Source organism: Lepisosteus oculatus, chromosome 9 (assembly GCF_040954835.1).
Source record: "Lepisosteus oculatus isolate fLepOcu1 chromosome 9, fLepOcu1.hap2, whole genome shotgun sequence".
NCBI classification, from domain to species: domain Eukaryota; kingdom Metazoa; phylum Chordata; class Actinopteri; order Semionotiformes; family Lepisosteidae; genus Lepisosteus; species Lepisosteus oculatus.
The window spans coordinates 33,277,776-33,299,771 of record NC_090704.1 but is presented as its reverse complement, the minus strand read 5'-3'; the positions used below and the strand labels follow the sequence as shown (position 1 = coordinate 33,299,771).

Genomic DNA, 21,996 nt, shown 5'->3' with positions numbered 1-21,996 from the left:
TTACCCCATCATGGCCTCCTAATAATCCCCCTCTATGAATTGGCTACATTACTCTGCTCTCCTCCCCACTGATAGCTGATGTGTGGTGAGCGTTCTGGCGCACTATGGCTGCCGTCGCATCATCCAGGTGGATGCTGCACATTGGTGGTGGTGGAGGGGAGTCCCCATTACCTGTAAAGCGCTTTGAGTGGAGTGTCCAGAAAAGCGCTATATAAGTGTAAGCAATTATTATTATTATTATTATTATTAATGGGTTGACTGATAACATACAGTATGAGGTGTTTTCTGGGGCACTTCATTTTCTCCAGAAACACACTGCCGACGGAAACCAGACAAGAAGCCTGGAGTGATCCCGGCCACACAAACTCACTGGGTCAGTGACCACGCTGGAGAACAGGGGGGGCTTCTCGTTGAAGCAGGACAGGATCAGCTGCACCACAAGCAGTCCAAAATACACATAGAAGGTGGTAAACCTCAGCTGGTCAGTAATTCTGCCCTGTAAGAAAACACATGGCAAGGAAGTACTGCATTTAAGAACCAAGCCACACATATGTTTGCATGTTCAACTTAAAATATGACAATTTGTTGTGGTTCTTTGGAAGAAAAAAGCCCTCTGAAGAATTATGTCTAAAAGGCACACATTCAAAGTTTTAGAAACAGTAGAGTCAGCTGAAAGGTTTGTATCACGATTGTCAGAGTTTCACCAACCAAGCCTTAATCACTATACACAGCACAAGTTCCCCAACCATAGAAATTTTCTGGATGGCACTGCCGCAATTTTTGTGTTGGTATTTTTTCCTCTCTCTTTTGTACTATTAAAAGTTACACATCCAATTGCAAGACAAAGAGGGTAGTGGTATTATTTTGGATGACTAGCATAGGTGATGATGATGATGATCTTGGAAGCATCAGAAACAATGCGACTGTACATCCCATTGCATGAACACTATGTCCCAAAAAAACATAGTGAAAGTACTGAAATTATTTAAACCTTGGTCATACAGCTAGCTAGAGAAAAGGTTTCTCAAATTTCAAAAGAAATTCCTTATTTAGAAAACTGAACCCTTTGAATTTTTCAAGTAAAAAATTAAAATGCTCCAAAGAATAGGTGCTAGGGGAAGGGCTGTCTTTTCAACTTGGAAAACCTAGTGATTGGAGGTCAAAATGTTGGAGTGGCGACGTCCACAAAGTCCATGATACAACAAGGAGGTTTCAGCGAGAGCATAAAAGTAGAAGAACAAACTAAATATAAAAACAAATTAGAATTAAGCTTTGACTTTGAGTCTGGTAAATTAAATGAAAACATATTCCTTTATTTTATATATATTACCACAAATGAGAACCAATGCCTGCACACATCACAGTCCTGTAAGCTTTTTTTATCCCACACAGTGAGCTTGAAAACTTCTAATTTAATAATCCGACTGCTGGCAATGTTTTTGAAACAACAGCACTACTATTCTTTTCTCAACACACCCCTGTCCTTGCTTCAACTCTGTTGAATCTAATCTCTTTAAGGAGATCCCCCTGCCCGCCTGCCCACCTGGGATGTGGCCTGTAAGATCTTGGAGCGGAAAGGCACGATGGCGCACAGCAGAGATATGAACCAGAAGATGAAGAGAACCCCTGAGGACTGCATCCCCTTCAGTCTCTCGTACTGGATGAGGAACGTGGCAAGGAGCTGGGAAGGGAACAAGAACACTCATTAGTCAAGCGCAAAGGTCTTCAAGACAACAGGCAGGACAGCACCATGTTTAAAAGCTCACTGGGAACAAGAGGTCTTACACATGTACAGGCCTGCAGCAAACAGGGCCACACATACAGCAGGGCTTTTTTTACAAGGGTTGTTTTAAAAATTGAGAGCTGACAACTGTACATTTTTGTTTGACCCACCCAAACTGTGTGTTTTTCAGGTTAAGGCTCGCAACTACAAACCCTGCAACCGCACACAGGGGAGAAGAAGGAAGTTTGAGGCAGACCCCTCCCACCTGCCCACCTTTGAATACAGGCAGGGCCCTCACTGACAGCACGGCATGCTTGTTAGCTCCAGGGAGGTCAAAGAGGGCCAGAGCCAGTCTACAGACTGGCTCTGGCCAATCAGATCACCTACTGATATCCAGACGCGAATTTGTAACACAAGGACCATACAGACACAGCCTGTGGTTAGAGGACGCCCTTCAATAGTCTGGTGTTACGTTTTGTTTTATTTTTTACTCCCCTCCCATGCGAGAATCCATTTTTGGAAGTGGGAGTATCCCTAAATTAAGTCTCTCTCTGGATTGGTTGAAGAGAGCGATCCGGTTTTAAATGCCGGTACGAGACGTCCTGAGGGTATGTTTGAAGAGAGGTGTAAGAAAAAGAAACAGCGAAAACATGAGATGTGTCAGATTTGTTTTCTTAGCTGTGGTGTAGGGTTGGGATTGTTGTGGCACCAGTATGTTTTTTTTTGGCTTTCCATTATAGCTTAGTTTAGTATAGAGTAGAAAGACAGCTTGCTGAAACTTTTCTTTGGCTTTACCACCCTTTTCTCGGGAGACAGGTTTAGCGGGTAATTGTGTTGTAGAATAGTGTAGTTAATTGGGGTTTTTTGTTCACTTACCCCTGTGGGTTTTTTTTTTACTTCCTAGCATTTTTCACCATCCTACATGTAATTGTGTGTATTTCCGTCTGTTAAACCCTGGCTCATATGTTAGTCCCCATTCTCCTCATAGACTGAGCCATACTGGCGATGTAACACTGGGAAATCCAAACAACCACTTTTGAGAAACATGCCCAGCAACTCAGTCCATTTTCTTGTCAATGTTATCATAATAAAAGATTAACATTTTCAAATTGACGCAAAACATAGCTGATAAACAATAAAAAAAATTCATTGATGAATATTACTTAGCCATGACTCTTTCACAATGTGAGAAAGCAGAACTATATACTGAGACTTCCAGTTCTGGTTCACTTATATTAGGTTAAGAAATGCAACCACAGACAGCTTGCTTTGCTGCTTGATATCCCATTTTCATGACAAAGATATGGAGATGGCAGATTCATATTCACATGTCCCACAATCCATAATGATTTCTCTTTCCTCTTAAAAACACCTCCTCTCTATATGGCTTCTCCAAAGAATTCTTTGAACAGATAGATAAACATTGTTGAAATGTAGTTTAGCAAAAGCATATAAGCTCACGGATAAATTACAATGTAGAATGTAGGAATATAATTCATTTAAAATATTTAAGCATGTATTGCATCCTGAAAGACAGTCAGCAGCTAAATTGCATCCATACAAAACAGCTTAAAAATCCAGTACCACCTTGAAATAGTGAATGCACTGTAATTAGAGCTGCAGGAACTGAGACAGCAGCATGAAATGCCAGATCTTGCAAAATTCATCCACTGATGAATATTTGCAAATGGTAAATGATACAGTATGTAATTATTCACATTCCATAACAAATGTGGTACCAACGTCCTCAGAACACAAGCACTGAGCAACTGACAAGGTTGTCAAAGGAAGTAAAATAGAGCAGACTATCCTGACATCACATCGCTAAACAAGTCAAGGACATGATGAGACACCATCACAAACACTGGTTTGTAGGAAACTCTCTAGTACAGAAACTCTGCAAATGAGTATGCAGCACGGACCCTAAGACGACAAAAGTGTGAATAGACCAGATCCTAGCACAGGCAGAAAAGAACCGTTACTGTTGGGACAAACACCATTGGCACCCAAAGGTGAAAAACTGGAGCTAATCTGTCAACACAACTCATGGCTGAAGACTCAATGTGCTGAAGAAAGCTTCATCTTTTTGAGGTACCAGAAATCTTTCTATAACAAAAGCTGTCTCAGCAGACATGATGGGTTACATCTGAACCAAACAGGCACCAGACAAGTAGGGACAAAGATCTGCAGAGAAATTCAGTAATAGGGGGATACATACGGATCACAGCAAAAAGTGAAAAACTTTAAATGAATTCAGTATTTAGACCTACAGTAAATGCCAAGAGTATTGAAAACAAAATACAAGAATTAGAATGTGCAGCAGTAGCAGTCAATTATGATGTTTTTGGTAACAAAGAAGCAGGGTTAATAGAGAGTAGTGGTGATGAACACAACTTTAATGGATACAGAATGTTCCAGAAAGACATAGCAGAAGGAAGAGGGAGATGTGTTGCAAGGTACATAAAAAGATCATTCAGGCACAGGAGGCTAACCTAGATGAACTCAGCTGAAACTACAGTAAATGGGTTAGACTATAAAAAACATTCAAAATGTTTGGCATCATGCTAGTTTCATATAATGAAATCAAGAACAATTACAATTAGATTTAAAAGGACGAAGTGGTAATCATGGAGTATTTTCATTTTCCTGACATAATTAAGAGAAAAAACAATAGGGATGCTGCATCCAAAAATGGCAGACCTTTCTTTTTATTTATTTCTTAATGGTTGAATAAATCAGTTAACAGAAATATGAGAGAAAAAAATGTTTCTATACAGTTTAAAAATTAACAAATATGTTTGTTATATGTTTTAATAAAAGGGAACTTAGAACCACCAAGATAAGAGATAAAATAATATTTCAATGGAGACTAAAATATTTATTTTCAAAATTACAACAGTTTTGCTGAACAGTAAAGGATGAAAAAAATTATAAGAGATAAAAAAAGGAAACGGAAGGGGAAATGAGGTTCAGGCAGAGAGAAGACAGCACTTTGTTCAAGAATATTAGCAAAGAAGAAACAGATGTGTTACAATTAGTAGACGTACTTAAGCATAAACATCTCCAGGGCCTGATGGACTGAAAGTATCTGGTTCGTCCTGAGAATTTCTGAGATTCAAGAAATGGACTACCCTGCCAGGCTTGAAGAACTGAATCTTTTTAGTCTTCAAAAGAGAAGGCTCTAAGGGAAGTGGATTCAAGTATTCAAAATCACACAGAACCCATGCGGTAAACAGGTAAAAGGCGAGAACACATAAAGTTCACTTTAGTACTGTCTGTATTATCTTCAGAATGGATGCACAACTGACCATTGTAATGCCCACGAGCAGAGGAGAAACAAAGTAAACTGGAGGCTGGACGTGGCCCTGGTGGAGCTCATGAAAGGTGTAGAAAAGGTCTATCCAGCAGGTGATCCACAGCAGCACGCCGAAAACCTGCAGTGACACAGCAAGACAAGCCAACGTGAGCCACGTTCTTTCCATTCACAGAAAAATAAGGGATTTCTCATGTCCATGCTTTTTATTTAAATAAACAAACCAGGATTTTCTGATTGGGAAAACCCTTGGAAATGTGCATTCTTTCCTCAGGCCCACATAAATCTTCCACACTGTTTTGTCATCATGGCAAAAAAAAAGCACTGGGAAATTGAAAAGGTTAGAGGATTTCTAAAGACCAGGGCTGGAGGCAGGATCAGTAGAATGGCTAATATCTGCCTCCATGTCCTCAATCTGTTTTCTGGTTTTGAAGGTCCCTGAACATGTTAATTCATTAATCTCGAACACAAGCCCATATTGTTTATTTTATAGGCCGCCATACAGAAATTCACGCAAGATGCTTTACAACCCAAAGGAATTACACTCTCAAATTTGTTTAAACACTGTAATTTTGCTGAGCTTATTCAAACTATTCTAAAAACATAAGAATGCATTTGCATATACTGTAGCACTGTATTAGACTATACATTTGCATAGCCTGTTTCCTCCTTGTTGTTTTGAGATTTTTGCCTTTAGCGGTCAGATATTACTAATCTGCAAGGGAGGAATGTGTCATATTGACAATCCAGTTTCAAGACTATTCAATGCTAATTTCAAGTGATTCTATTCCAGCTGTTAAAAAATTAAAATACCTTGAAATGCACAAAAACTCTGCTAATGACATACTGGAAAGGGAAGAAAATCCTCACAATATTCTAGCTTCAATCAAAGACACAATGAGGAAACTGATGTGCCTGTAGCAGTTAAACACACATAATAGCATGTGGATTTTTTACCTTAAACAGGGTACCAAACTTAACTTTTGCATGTGGAAGCAAATGTATTGACCACGGAGCATATTAAATTATCAGAAAAACAGACACAGACAGACTAAAACACAAATACAGTAAATCTACAGCTAAATGCTATAGGCATGTATATTCCAGTCCTACAGTACTGTAAACCCATAAAGTTAGTTTAGAAAAAGAGGTTTTATTGCAGTCTTTGTTTCACAATTGAAAGCCTAACATTGAACATCTGCTCAAAGTATAAAGTATCATGACCAAGAGCTGGGTTTACTCAGGTTCAGAACAGATCAAAGATTTAGCACACTTCCCCATTCCAAATTACCCCTAGGGGCGGACTTCCGGTTAACAGGAGAAAAGGCCACAACTATTCTTGTAATAGGGGCCAATGGATGTTACACTCCAAAAGGTGTTGTATCAAAATGATACTAAACCATCTTACAGAATCTTTTTCATCTTACAGTTCTGGCTCTGTTCAGCACAGACATCATGATGTATCCTTTGTTGTTTCGCTTCAGATAGAGCACGTAGGCAGGCAAGGCTAGCCACAGGTAGATGCAGGGGACCCATGACAGCACGGACTTCTGAAAGCAATCTGGGAGGTCGGGACTGTCTGCGTGCAAAGTCAGGTTAGAATCCTGCAGGGAGAGAACAAAACAATCTCTCAGCTCCAATTCTCAGCAGAACATGGCATTCACTCTTCTTTAAAGACAAACCTGTGCAAAGTCCCCTGGAAACCTTTCTTTTTTAAATTCTAGTTACTAATAATACCACAGTAGTAATAACCTCCTTCCCCAGACAACAAAAGCTGTTAATTGTCAAAAATAAGCTGTATTAACAAAGCATAGAGAAATTCAACCCCTATCCAATTACCTTACAAACAAAAGACTCCCTATAACACAGGGATTCAAAAGGAAGGGAAACATACTGCAGCAATGGGTAGTCTGTCATTAGGTCAGGTACAGAACGGGGACATTCACTGGTTCATATATTTTTGTTCCCAATCCAATATCACTCAACTTTGTAAAGAAAGAACAACAACATTCAGGAGCTCCAGACAAAGCCTGTAGAGTTGGTGAGTGAGAACTGTGAGACACTGATTTAGCACCAAGCTGCACACTTCAGGGAACCACAGTATGGTGTTGAGGATATGGATACCAGACCCCACCACTAGGTGGAGTGAGCCAAGAAGAGAGAGTAGAGATGTTTATTGCCATATGTACAGTACATGTACTGTACACTGCAATTCTTATTCGCGATGATCTCTCGAGACATACACAGTACAAAAGACAACACCACACAATATAGACAGTACATTACATACATTCATAATAACAAAAGGAACAATAAATATGTTGTGGGACAAAAAATAGAAAACATAGTACACCATGCAAAAAGTGCATAGTGCAGATGTGTATTGAGGCATTGCAGTTGGCTGTTGAGGAAATGTACTTCAAAAGGGTAGAAAGAAAGATGCTGCAGGGGAGGAGGGAGTGTTGTGAAGAGATGAATGCTGGGAAAGATTAATTATTTCAATTTCTGCGTAGGTGGCATGGTCCAGGAGTCTGCCTTCTTCCCTAGGGTTTCAGGTAAACACTACCTTCTATTACTTAAGAAAGTCTGGAAGCCCCATAATTGAATTTACATTGAAGGTTATTTACTAGAATATCAAAATGTTAATGTAATATACTGTATTTGATTGACCGTCTCCACTAAATGATCTGACACACAGGACTGCTGGGTGGAAAAACAAGGCCTACTGATGCTCCCACAGAGAGGTGGACTGTAATGTCATGAAATAAATACTGACCTCCAGCTTTGAAACAAAGTAAAGAATTAAAATTAAAATTCTCTACTCCAGGGAAAATGTTTTAAATGGCACTGACAAAGGCCAGCTGTCCTTCCACATAGTGAAATATCTCCAAGCTTAAGTTATTTTAATGTGAATTCTGTCTGACTGGGCACACTTATTTTTTTCACTCTAACAGACATTAAGGTGCCAATGTAGACAGAAGTGCTGTCTTCACGAACATTGTCATATTGCTATGGCCTTTATTTTTGCTTCTCCTTTTATATAGCCCTCTGTCCTTGCTTACAGGGATATTGTTCCCACATGTATGAAGCCCTGTGACCTGCCTAAGACACAGCAGTGAGGTACTGTGCATATGGTTGACTGCACAGTCTGTAACAGTCTGTCATAGGTCCGGATCACATTCAATGCAGCACTTGTGACAGAGATTTTAGTCTGCTCTCTATATTTCTACACCTTTCTTCTGTTGCTGGAATTGGTTTTATTTGGCATCACAGAGTCGTAGATGTTTTAACTTGCAAAATAATAATAATAAAAGAAGCAAACCTGAAAAACCTAAAACCTTTAACCTTAGTGCTTACACTCAATACATAAGAGAAGGCTTAAGTGCTTGCGTCAGTTTATACAATGTTACCATACAGCACTTATTTAATAAATGGCTTCTGCTAATGCTACTCTTGTCTCGGAATTAATGTTCGATTCTCACGCAGACTCACGCAGTTGCTCCGTCACAACATTCAGTGCAAAACTAACCTAACCTTCATCGGATTACAGCTTCAACATGAGAAAATCTTGGACTGGGTAACAAAAAGCTCTGTCTCAATTAAGGAGGTTTACTTTTTTTATTTACAATCACTCACAAATGAAATAAAATGAGCAAACATTTTGTTTACAAAAGACAGGCTGTTCCATGGCTGTCTAGCTTTTCCCAAGACAATGGAAACACCTTGTTTTAACATCGTATCCGTGTTGATTGACAATTTTAAATTGAAGTTTCTAGTCAACAGCTGCATGGTTTCAAATGTTCCTGCCAAACAATTTGTTAACCACAAGCGTTGTTAAACTCTCCATGTCACTGTTAAGAGATATTTTTACTGATTTCGATCCTATAGTGCAAGAAGGCTTGTTTTAATGGAACTGGACACATTGAATAAGGCTATTCTACTGAAAAAAAAACTACTGTACCTGACAGTACTTTAAATCATGAGTCAGACAACATTAACTAGTGGGTCTTATCTAGTGATTTACTGCACAGTAGTGTAAAACAGCAGCTCAGAGAAAATTATAACTGCAGTACATTATATCTGCATTTCCAACGACTTTTTACAGTCATGAAAAAAAGGAATTAAATCCAGTAACATAACATCTCTATGAATATTCACAGCACCATGAATATTTAAAACATTTCTCAACAACAGAAATCCTTATAAGTATATTGATCATTTCATTATAAATAAAGAACCATAATAAAAGGTAAAATAAACAGATAATATGAATTTGATCCATCCAGTATCAAAACCGACTGTGCTGTAGCATAACAGAACAATGCACGTTTGCTCTCACCCTGGATGAGACACCAGACCAGAGAAGAGACAAGCAAAAATGGACAATTTAAAGTAACCAATCAGACTGAGCCTGTCCTCCATGTCACACAGCTCAGTCAGTTAGCTCCCTAAAGTCAGGCTTGTGTGAAAGACCATCTCATTATCAGGCAGTTACTAATTACAGGACGTCACACAGACTGCTGTAATAATGCAGACAGCATGCAGCTTCCCCCAGTCATGGCCATGATCAGCAGCATTCTTTTCAAATGTGAAATATTAATGTAATCCTTAGTCATTTTTACAATGTATAATAATAACCTGTAGGACACCGAACAAAGACATATATTGCCTAAAGGCACAATAAAAGAACAATATACCCATAATACTTTATTTAACACTGCAATAGAGAGAAGGTAAAAAATGACAGAAAATGCATGACTTACTTTATTTCTAATAGGTGACAAATAAACATGGTTTACACATGATCCACATAGTTTTTGTTACTACAGCAGTTTTGTGAGAAAAACGCCAACTGGGCTCAAAATGCTACAGATTAGATTAGTGAAGAGACAGAGAAATGGATATCACAGAGTAAATCAAGCTGAAAACCCGTGGAGCAACTGCAAGAGTTAAAGGGGAACTGCAACGCTATTTTTATATTTCGGGGTTAGAATAATCGGCATTGATGAGTACCATAATGAAAGCAAAATATACACTGTAAAGTGTAAGACCTCCAATTTACATCACAAAATAGATTACATTTCCAGGCATGCGCAGTGCCATATTGCCGTCATCGTGTATGATTTAAAACGAGGCAACAAAACTCCATTGTAAACAAGTAGGCTTGTGAATACATCTCTTCTAATCTAACAGAAACATTATTCTCAACTTTAAAACAGTTTAGATTTTAGAGACAACATACCTGTTAACTCTGCATACAGATCACGTTGGAACACTTCTGGAGTGAAATATCTGCTGCACCAACTGCACTTATTCTCTTGTTCATTAGATAATAACAGTAACTAGTGAGCAGGAAGGGCCGCTTCATGTTGCAATTCACGCAAGCTCTCGTTCTCGCCTGTGGCAAGACCAGTGGTTTCCGACAATATGGCAACCATACAGTACTTTCACAAATTTGTCGATTTTCTGCTTAATTCAGAACTTGGGACACTTTTGCAACAATATCAATTAATTTTATTTTTGTTACAGAGATTTAATAACCAGTCTAATTGGGACTGCATTTTCTTTTTAAGAGTGTAATGAGTCATGAGTTGAGTGTTACAGAGAGGGGGATACCAACAGAAGAAAGAAGGCCGAGTATTACCTTGGATACCAGAGAGAGTTTGGAAGAGCAGGGCAGACTACTTAAAAAGTGAAAGATTAAAATGGTACGCTGGCACTTCCTTTCCCTTTTTGGCTTGAGCACTGGTTAACAGACAGGACACAAGGGTGCATTTTTAGAAAGGGGGTGTCAGCAGAAAAAAACAATTTCAAAAACAATCAATAAACAAAAAGTTACAAAGGCACCATGGCCAAACAGCACAGCAGAAAATCTGCTAATTAAGGCAGAATATTAAATGTTACCTGCATATCTGATTCACAGAAACACAGTGAATGAGAACAAAACATCCTAAGAACCCAAGTGAGAACAGCTTCACAAACCACAGCTTCACTTATGTCCCTGCTGGCTGATTTAATTAGTCAAAATGGCAAAACGAATTAATGTGTCTCCAAACCATCGTGTCACAAACTTTACCAATGCTCTTTTCAAAGCTTGGGTGCCCTGCTGTGACAAAATGAATTAATGCGTGCATCTTGCCCTTTTAAGTTTGCCCATTTTCTCTAATATACTATTAACATGTCTAAAAGCAAGAGTGCTAATGACTTTAACAAAGCCTGCAATTATCCAACACAGTACACATTAGGACCCCTGCTTTGAGTATACTTCTTGAGTTGAAGAGAAAATCTTTTTTAAGAAGATTAAAGTGGAAATCATAAACTGATCTAGAATGCCTTTCAGCACTCAGATATTACTAACACCAAGCATATCTTCATCCACAATACACCAGTTCTAAAAATGCAGCTTCAGTGTCAGAGAGAAGATTTGGGCAATTAAATCAAGCACATTACTGCTGAGGTTGTCTGCATTCTTCATGAATTCATGGAGGAAGGTTTGTTTTTAAAATTAAAGTTAATTTCCTGAGATGATTTCTGCATAGAATTTGTATGTTTTCCCAGTGTTCATGTGGGTTTCCGCCAGGTGCGCTGGTTTCCTTCCACAATCAAAAGACTTTCTGGGAGGTTAAATGGCTTCTGTGAAAACTGGCTTTGGTATGAGCATGTTTGTGTCTGTGTTTGCCCTGTACTGGACTGGCATCCCACCCAGGGTTTATCCCACATTGTGCCCCTTGCTTGCCAGTCCCTCCGCGACCCTGTACAGAAAAGGGCATTTTAAAACATAGATGGATGTATTTTAGTACAAAATCAGACAAAGATTTGCTGTACATACAATGCATCTGCCTTGTGCTGAAGGTACAAGGAAATAATCAAAATTGTAAACCAGGTTGTCACACTAATTAAACCTCACATGTAATTCTATTACACTGAAAGTTTGACGCCTGCCATGAAAATTAATTGCACAACATAGAGGATGTGTGCATACTGTAACTTGTGACTCAAAGGGGAAGTTCAAAGTTTACTCTCCTGTGACCAAAAGGGAAAAAATAGCACGACTCTTCAATAAAGTTTGAGTCTGATGTGCTTTCATGTCCCTTTTCTGATCACAATGGAAACCTGTAATGAGATTAACTCTGGGGAACAAAACAGGTTTGAGCCAGGGGAAGCTCTGGTTTTGCAAGCTGGGACTCAATTGCCCTTTTTGCTTGCCAAAAACAAATCAAAGCTGAAAGGCTGTGTGGAGAGAGAGAGGAAGGAAAAAGAGGACTGAGACTCGTATGGGGACAGCACGGTGGCGTAGTGTTTAGCACTGCTAGTAGCTGGGGCTCTGGATTCAATTCCAGACCTGGGCTGCTATCTGTGTACATTCCAAAAACATAATGGTGGAATAACTAGCTTCTTGGAAAAATGGCCTCGGTGTGTCTGTGTGTGCCCTGTGATGGACTGGCGTCCTGACGGCTGATGTACACTGTACACTGCCTTGTGCCTGTTACTCTAGCTCCCTCGCAACCCTGAATTGGATGAAGTGATTATAAAATGGATGACTATAAACATAAGAGTAGGGAAGTAGACAGCAAGAAACAGAATAGGCCAATGTGGCAAGATTCCTCTTGTGAAATAAGGGTGGGACGCCTTCCTGCTTCCTTTGCCTGAGCGATAAGATGTTCAACAGTATACAAGTGATAACTATTGCTATCAGTGTACACACGTATTATGCTAAATTTATTGCTTCACTGTAAGTAATCTAAGATTTCTCAGCAAACCAATTATCGCCGTTTATTACATGGCATTAGAAGACAAACTTCCCATTAAATACTTCATATTAAAATTGATTAAAAAGACCTGTCAACCAGGATAATCTATAGACAGTACTGTCAGAGATTACATTAATTATTGACATTGTTCTATTTTTTTTTTACATTCTTATACAAAAAATTACTGAATTTGGTAATGGAATACCTAGCCCTGCTGTTATTATTAAAGACATTTGCTGTAAAATCACTGTCTAGATGTCATCTCGAGATTAATCAAAAGTTTTCAATAAAATTTTTATTTAGGATTACAATATATTCCTTGTGTTCCACCACTTTTAGCTAGGAGTAGTGAAAATTGCATTGAAACAACGATTTTCAGGTTTCACAGACAAATGACTTCAATATGCCAAAAACAGCTGCTTCCCTAATCGTTACTCAGACAAGGGAAGTCCCAGGTGTTTCCAACGTGTGTAAGAAATGAGAAGGAAACTGATATTGTAAAGGGTGACTCAGGTTTCAAAATGTAATAGAAACACGAGAATGAAAACATGCATAAACAGAAAAACCACAATGCAGTCAGAAATGCACACAAAAAACATGCTGTCCAAATATTTATCATCAAGGCCATGCTGAAGGCCACTGCATGGCTGGGAGATGTAGCATGATGTAGTATGAAACAGGGCAGCTTGTTGGGACTTGCTTCTCTCAAGTTTAAACACTGCAGTGACCTCTTTTAAAAGCATGTGCCTAGGTCATATCTGCCTTTTTTCTTTATTACATATCTTATTCGGCGCATAACCAATTTTATGTTCTTTGCCACTGTAATAGACGAGTTCGTCCTACTGAAAAAAACAATTCCCGGGGTCAACAGCAAAAACACACTAGCACACTGTTTTACTAGTGGGAGTCCTTGAGTGGATGAACTAGCACAAAAACAACACCAGTGGGTTTATTGGTGACTGCTGCTGCCTGTTTAACAGATGTTTTCGTGACTGCATTTCCAAAACAGACAGCTCTGCTGATGTTATGCCAATGTCTGTTTGAGCAGAGAGCTTCTCAAAAACCCATCCAAACATTTCCATAGCCTTCCAAAGAACAACGAACATCACACTAATACTCAAACCGGTTCCTCACCATTTCCAAGATGAAGAAAAGAGAGGGAGAAAATAACATAAATCACAAAATGTAGAAATCTCCCACAACACTAAAAAACCTCCTAAACACCCTTCGACCTAAGAGAAGAACTGGCTGGATGCAAAATATGCTTTTTGTTGTGTTTTGTGCCAAAACTATGCATAGGGACTACCAAACTCATATATTAGGTTGAAAACTCTTATTATTAATAAATAATAATAAGTATAAAAAAGAAGCCACATTAAAGTGTCTTTCTCTGGTAACTTCAGATGAGTGACTTCTTTGTATTGAGACACTCTTCATAAGAACATAACAATGGTTAAAATGAGAGGAGGCCTTCTGCTCTCAGTTTTAAATATGAGCATAGTTTCCACTTGTGTCTGTTCTCATTTCACTGTTCATTTAGAAGAAGTGCCCTAGATTGACTATGTCACAGCCTAGGAGGGAGGATTCTGAATACTTAGATCATGTTCCAGGATGCTCTGTTCAAGACTAAAAAGTCTTTTAGCCTGTCAGTGTAAGAGATTGTTTTAAACACTGGAATGTATCAGGTGCCAATTTACTAAAAGTATCCCAGAGCTTCCGTATGTTTTATGCAAAATAATTCCATATTACATTTCAACTACTTTTTCAATATAATGAGCTGTGTGTAACAGGTTTGCTCATTTGGGCGACATGTGAAAGACATCTTCCCCCTTCTTGGCGCCAAGCAGTTTTGAGGTTGCGTCACAGGGAACAATAAAACTGGGTTAATCCATCATGATACCTTATCCTCCAGTGATGTCACGTGAAAAAAATGTAAAGAGCATGTGTGATGGCGCACCTTTCCATTAACTGACACAGGTGTGGGAAGGCCATTAAGGTTTTCTGTATGTGAAAGGTTAGATAGATAGATAATACTTTATTAATCCCATAGGGAAATTGATGTGTTACAGCAGTCCAGCCCAAGACAAGCAAAACAGACATCAGAATAGTTATAAAACAAAAGACAAACAAGATAAATAAAAATAAATAAATACATAGGTGTGTGCAAAATGAGCTGATCATAGTCATTGTAAAAACAATAAAATATGTGCAAATTGTGCATAGGTTTATACAGACTGATTGTCCAAAAAGTACAATGGAGTAAACATGTTGTCCATAGAGGAGCAAATGAAGGGCTAAAAGTCCTAGCCTAGGGCGGCGTTATACACCCTGACAGCCGCCGGGAGGAAAGACCTGCGGAAACGTTCCCTTGAACACCGTAGCAGGAGCAGTCTATTGCTAAACATGCTCCGCTGCCCAGTAACAGTCTCATGAAGCGGATGAGAGGTGTTGTTCATGATGGCTGTGAACTTGGTCAGCATTCTCCTCTCAGCCACCACCTCCATGGGGTCGAGGCTCATCCCCAGTACAGTGCCAGCCTTCTTGATGAGTTTATTGAGCCTATTTGCATCTTTTGTCATGATGCTGCTGCCCCAGCACACCACAGCGTAGAAGATGGCCGCTGCCACCACTGATTCATAAAAAATGTATAGCAGTGTTCCACACACACCAAAGGACCTGAGTCACCGAAGAAAATAGAGTTGGCTCTGACCTTTCTTGTACAGGGCATCAGTGTTACCAGACCACTCCAGCTTATCATCCAGGTGTACCCCTAAGTACCTGTAGGAATGTTCCACTGGATGGAAACAGGGTTCAGCGGAGACTTATTCCTTCGAAAGTCAAAGATAATTTCTTTGGTCTTGCTGGTGTTAAGCTGGAGATGGTTAAGATGATACCACTCCACAAAATTGGTAGTCAAGCTCCTATATTCCTCCTCCCTCCCCTCTCTAATACACCCCACAATTGCAGAGTCATCTGAAAACTTCTGCAGATGACATGTCTCAGAGTTGTACCTGAAGTCAGAGGTGTAAAAGGTGAACAGGAATGGAGCAAGGACAGTCCCCTGTGGAGCCCCAGTACTGCTAACAACCTGTTCGGACACACAGCTCTGTAGCCGTACATACTGTGGCCTGCAGGTCAGATAGTTGTGTGGTTGTGTGGGTGTTCCCAGTATTAAATACAACTATGGATGTTAGTTTAAACATTTATGTTTTCGCTCAGCCAGCACATGTTATCAGTCCCAGGTGCTGCCTTTCACCAGACCCCGCTGCTTAAACTACTATGCTTTATGGAGAAGGAATGTTCTTCCCCCTTAGAAATATTCATCATATAAACTGCTTACTGTATGTGGAATTATCACTCATTCCACACACAGTAATCATTCCACATTCATATAATTCATTCCAAGTACAGTAACTCTTTAAAATGAGATCTTATTTGTTAAAATTACAAAACAAACCACAACCAAGTGGGTAGACACAACATAAACTAATAAAGGCAAGTTAAGTCCACTAACAGGCTATGACCGTAAACAGGATTTTCCTCTGTTTGGAGTAATGAACACACATATTTTACAAACAGCTGCTGTACATTCCTGCTCTAGTTTTGTCTGGGCTAATTGTTTTTAGCTATAAATCAGAAACAAAACAGATACTGTATTAAATTTACAACTTAGTTCCCTCATTCAACTCAATACCTTCAAGCTTTGCTATTTGGATAACTTATACTGTACCAGGCACTGTCCAGTACACGCAGTTCTCTTACGACAACTTAAACGGCACAAGATTTTGTCATCACTAGATATGCAGAGCTATTATTAAGCAGAAAAAAAAGGTGCCCAGAATAAATTGGCCAGATTACAAATTTGTTTAGTACTGTATAAACACACATATCTGACTACATAACTGAAGGGCATTGCTATGATAAAGAGACTCCAGATAATTCTACTTCCCACATCTCGCTACTTTCATCTTATACACTTCAAAACATGTGTGACAATGACAAAATTCAGCTTACTAGGACTATAATGTACACATTTTTTTTATGTGTATATTTGGATTTATACGGTAGACCTCGTGCATTCCTTTGGATACATCCACCCATCCATTTTATAATGTCTTAACCCAATATAGTGTCACAGTGCCAAGCAATATATACAAGACATATAGTCCATCGTTGGGCACGCACAGAAACAAACACATTCACACCAGGGGCAATTTTCCCAGTGGCCACTTAACCTACCAGTATGATTTAGGGCTGTGGGAAGACACAGCAGCATCCGGAGAAAACCCACACAAGCACAGGGAGAACATACAAACTCCACACAGAAAGCACCCCAGGAACTGAACCCAGGGCCCTAGCACTGCTAACCACTGCGCCACCATGCAGTGTTCTTTGGGATAAATGCAGCAGCTGAACAAACAGGACGTCACTACACACAGAGTGACGGGCGGACGACAAGCGACTGGGATCCATAAGGCAGCTCCAATCACAAAAGTGTTGCTGGGGGAGCAGTAACCAAGGCTGCGATGCTTATCAGCAGAAGGGAAACAAGTGCATTTCCCCTCTGTGCCACATGATGACAAGGTTCTTACCAATGTCAATTCCAGTCTGATCGTCAGCAGCAACAGCTGCCCTTTATTAAACTGCAGCAGAACAGAAAGCCTCTCAAAGTCTGTTTCGAGAAACGGTTACTGTAGTCTCCCATGTGACAGTTACCTTGGTAAACAGAAATGTAAGATTTTAATCACGGTTCTACTGTAAATGCAAAAGAACAAGGAATTCAAAGGCTCTTAGACACTCAGAAAAACACAGGTGTCCGATGGTATCTTCTGGTTGTGAAGCTGCAACTAATCAATTTGATTCTGCAAAAGACTTAAATATACAGTATATTTACATTTAAATTGAACAGTTCACTAGCCCAGTGTTTTTCGTAAGAGAGCTAAGAAAAAAACGCTTGAATAGATGAGTGCAAATGGCCAGACCAGACAGCAGCTGTTTGTAAATCCCCTTAAGCAAAAGAGATAATGGCTTAATTAGAAATTTAATAGCATCATAAAGATCAACCAAAATAAGCTGCTGTAAAACAGTCCACTGTTCCTCACTCGGGCCCTTAATGTTCTCACATCTAGCCCTCAGTAGCCTCTTGATCCTTAGAGGGTGTACCTGTACCAAGCCCAATCCAGCAGGCACAGGGTGCAAGGCAGGACAGCATCCTGAAGAGGAAGTCTGTCCACTGCAAGGGGTACATAGACCAATTTGGAAGCCATTTAATCATGCTCATTAATCTGTTTTGGGACCATGAGAAACAAGAGTAGAGTATCCACTACAAACCTGGGGGAACACACAAATGCCACCTCAAGAAGGTACCCCAATCTTGAATAGAACCCAGAATCCTGGACTCCATGTCTCACAAGCGGTATCTTCACTCTGTGTGCACCCCCAACATAATTCGCTCTAAATAAATGTTACAGTATAATGACAGGAGACAAGAAGAATCACCATACTTACGGTATTAATCACATACAGTAGGGAGGACTAAATGTTCTTTGCAATGTAACACAATGCCTCTATTTTAAGCTCGCCATTCCAATATTTAAGTGAACTCCTGTATCTGTGCAAGTTTCAGACTGGTCGCTTGGGCAACCAGCTCAAGCATATATTATTACTTTGCTCCTAGGCTAGTATGAAGCCAGGCTCTATTAATCAGAGAACACTTCCCTCACTGATAAATATAAACAGCATCACAGCCCACTAGAAGGAGGATCCTTACAATTTCTGCAATATACACTCAAATGCCATAAATCCATAGACAGGGCAGTCAAATATGTTTGATGCATAGTTTGAATTCCAATAAGCATGTCCTTCTTGCACCTGCTTAAAAATTATTGACAAAAGAGTTGGGAGTGAATTACAAAAGTCTGAGCAATTTGGAGAAGCAAAGCTTTTAGGAAAACCACTGTCAGGCACTTTCTTCCCACGAATTACCAGTATCAGCTGCAATTCATTGTGGTTGCAGTCCACATCTTTTATCTCCTTACCCCAGTGCCATGAAACTGGTTTTGTTTCACAACTGAAGGGAGACAAACTAAAGGGTACACAAAGTGCCCTAACACACTGAACAGACTCACTGGGGCTCTCGAAAACCTGGAAAATAAAAAATGGAATCAGCGTGTTCTGTTGTTAGTCGGTACACCAACACTTCAAAATCTGGTCAATTGCAGTGCTGTTGGGGAAAAGGGCCTTAAATTCTACACATTTTCATGGCTTTTTTGCAATAATGCAGAAATAACCTAATGTTTCACCTGGGAAAGTACGATGAAAAGGTAAGAGATGGATAGGAAGGTTTATCCCCTGGCTAAGTGAATATGAGAATATGTGTTTGATTTTTTATTGTGTTGTTGAATGCATTACTTATTTGTTTCTTCCCCCCCAAAAACAATTAAAATCCAGATTTCCTAACCTCTGTCTAGACAGATGAAATTCTGAACAGATTAGATTCTGCGCAGTACAACCCAGAGATTACAAGCCAGATAACTGCCACATGGGTGTTTTTAGAGGCCTTTGTGAAAAGTGATCTATTCCAGGAAGGAATGAACCGTTTGTCTCCTGTTCTTTTTCTTCCTTTTGTTGTTTTTCTTTGTGCACTGCACCTTCTCAAAATGTCTATCCTATCTGTTACTCTCCATTCTCCCCACACCTCCAGTACAGGAGGAAGACAATAGTTTGTGCACTGAAGTTCAAAGTCAAGGTACCTCCAGAATATGGCGAATTTATAATGGAATCATTCTTATTTGCCTCTCCAGTGACATAGAAAGACTGGGCTATCTTTTATTGATCAAATCTCTACTCTGCTGCTTTTCCAATACAGTAAATTTGTTAAAGCATTCACTGTTATAGAATTATCCACCTCTACAGAACATATTTAACTCTAAACAAATATGATAATCTCTTTGACTGAATATGATAAAACTAACACACAAGTTTAAATATGTATTTCCCATGGCTGAACATTTGCAATCGCAGTTACCTCTGGGTAATGTTTGCAGCTTTCTGGTAACATAATAAAAAGAGAGTGTATGGGACCTTTTCAGCTGTTTTAACTTTACTGTCTTTTTAAATATGCATGGCAGCACAAAATAAATACTTGCTCTGGGAACAAGACATGGTAAATTATTAGGCACAGTTAGACCTTAAGAAGTCAAGAACTTCCCTTTACTTGGATGTTGATTAAGACATGGATCTGTACTAGAAACACTGCTCGAAACACTTAATTATCATCAAAATTGAGATTCTGGGATAGTAAACTAGTCAAGTTTGCACCAAATTACAAATATTAGTAAACACTGCAGAAGTATCTCCTGAAATTAAAAGACTGAGATATAAATAGAATAAAGGGCTATTACAGTCAATCTATTGGAAATACGCAATGCTTCGTTTTGTGTACCTTCACCGATTTTAAACTTAAACAACTATACATTAAGTAAAAGAATTTGCTGTGACCATTTTCCCCAATACTCGAAACAGAACCATCTAAGCAGGCTATTAATTCTGATTCAGGTCTGTGTTATACAGTACATAAATGCTTGCTTCTACTACACAGTGGAGTGAAAAGGAAAACTGAGAAAATGAACACAGTTGGAAAAAAATATTCACTGCAAATTTCAGCAATTAATCCACTGTTTCAAAGTGTTTCATGGCTGAGTGAATAAGATTGATTTCATGAGGTGATCCTCGTCGCCTTGCCTTCAAAAAGAACTGCTTCACACAGTGTGGTAAAAAAAAAATCTCAAAATTAACAAGAAGAAAATGCAATCCACATTACGCAACAGCATTTTTAACTTTGTGGCACTCAGAGTTATTCTGTTTTTTTCTGGAAAAGAAGTGAGTGCACTACTCTGAGTGCATGTTGCATTCCAGAAAAAAAACATTTTGGAAGTGCCACAAAGGTAAAAGCAGAGACCAGATTCGTACAGCTATAATAAAAAAGCAGTATTTCTACTCGAATGACTGATACCTAGATTTACAAGCCAGGTTTACAGAACACACACAGTATGGTCAGCAAAGACAGTCAATTGCTTTCTGTAATATACATGTTTTTAACCGCTTTCATTAACCATTTCCTTAAAGCTTTCATGAACCAATTAGCATTGATATTTACTTAATGGTTCAAACAGCTCCTTATGCCAACAGTCCTATTTTATCTACATCAGCCTGGGTAACTGCCTCAGAATACCAGGAAATAATGTAATAAAGTAAGAACAAACACTCAAATGCAGTAATATAGGTAACATCCTTATTTTCCCACAAGTTTCCGGATTTAACATCTGGTAAAAAAAAACACATTCATCTCAAGAACTGCTCTCTTCACACATTTTCTGGAGAAATCAATTCAAATGCTTTGTTTTGGTCCAGTCATATCTTGTTATTCTAAAAGCCTTAAAAAAAAGCCTTCACTAAAATCCAAAGGGATTCTTCTGTTACAGTACATGAAATACTTCCCCTATCTATGAACTGGCTTCATCACTCCTCTCCACCCCACTGATAGCTGATGTGTTGTGAGCGTTCTGGCGCACTATGGTTGCCATAGCATCATCGAGGTGGGTGCTGCACATTGATGGTGGTGGAGGGGAGTCCCCATTACCTATAAAGCGTGTTGAGTGGGGTGTCCAGAAAAGCGCTATATAATTTAAGGAATTATTCTCAATTATTATTAACTTATAAACTGTTATTTTTCTCTCTGCTCCCTACCTTCTCGACTCATAGGAATTATTACTTTATACTATACCAGGCTTGTATCACAGTAACTCAGTCTAATTCCCTGCAGAACTCAGACTGCCTGACAGCCTGTTCCACAGTTGGCTCCATGCCAAGTGATACTTTACACTAGGGAACATGTAAAATTTCCTTTTTTAATTCCAATACTTTTCTTTATTTACTTAAGATTAGGCCTGGGCAGGGCTACATTGCTGAATCATGTAGAATATAAAGTGCTCCAGAATGTCAGGTATGGGCAGAAGACACAAAGCAGAAAAGGACACTGGACAGGAACAAAGCTTTAAGAAATCAGGCTGGGGGGACTGAATTCATCCAATTACCAGCCATGGACTTCATTAACCCACAGTGGCCAGTGTAGACTACAAGGATTTCTGAAATATCATAAACACATTTTTACCAACAGTCATACATAAGTTCCATTTTCTTATTTTCGA

At 39.2% G+C, this 21,996-nt stretch overlaps 1 protein-coding gene across 4 annotated transcripts in view; it reads right to left on the bottom strand.

Moving 5' to 3' along the window:
* abcc3 (ATP-binding cassette, sub-family C (CFTR/MRP), member 3) overlaps window positions 1-21,996 on the bottom strand; it is a 94,699-nt gene that overhangs the window by 45,382 nt on the left and 27,321 nt on the right. For 3 of the 4 annotated variants that reach the window (XM_015356119.2, XM_015356120.2, XM_015356121.2), the window contains exons 2-5: window positions 6,464-6,640; window positions 5,032-5,157; window positions 1,544-1,681; window positions 371-496 (exon numbers count right to left, since the gene is read on the bottom strand). In XM_015356119.2, coding sequence (XP_015211605.1) covers window positions 371-496; window positions 1,544-1,681; window positions 5,032-5,157; window positions 6,464-6,640 — 567 coding nt within the window. Of the gene's footprint in view, window positions 1-370; window positions 497-1,543; window positions 1,682-5,031; window positions 5,158-6,444; window positions 6,641-21,996 lie in introns of those variants that run through there. The other variant, XM_015356122.2, reaches the window with a different exon arrangement.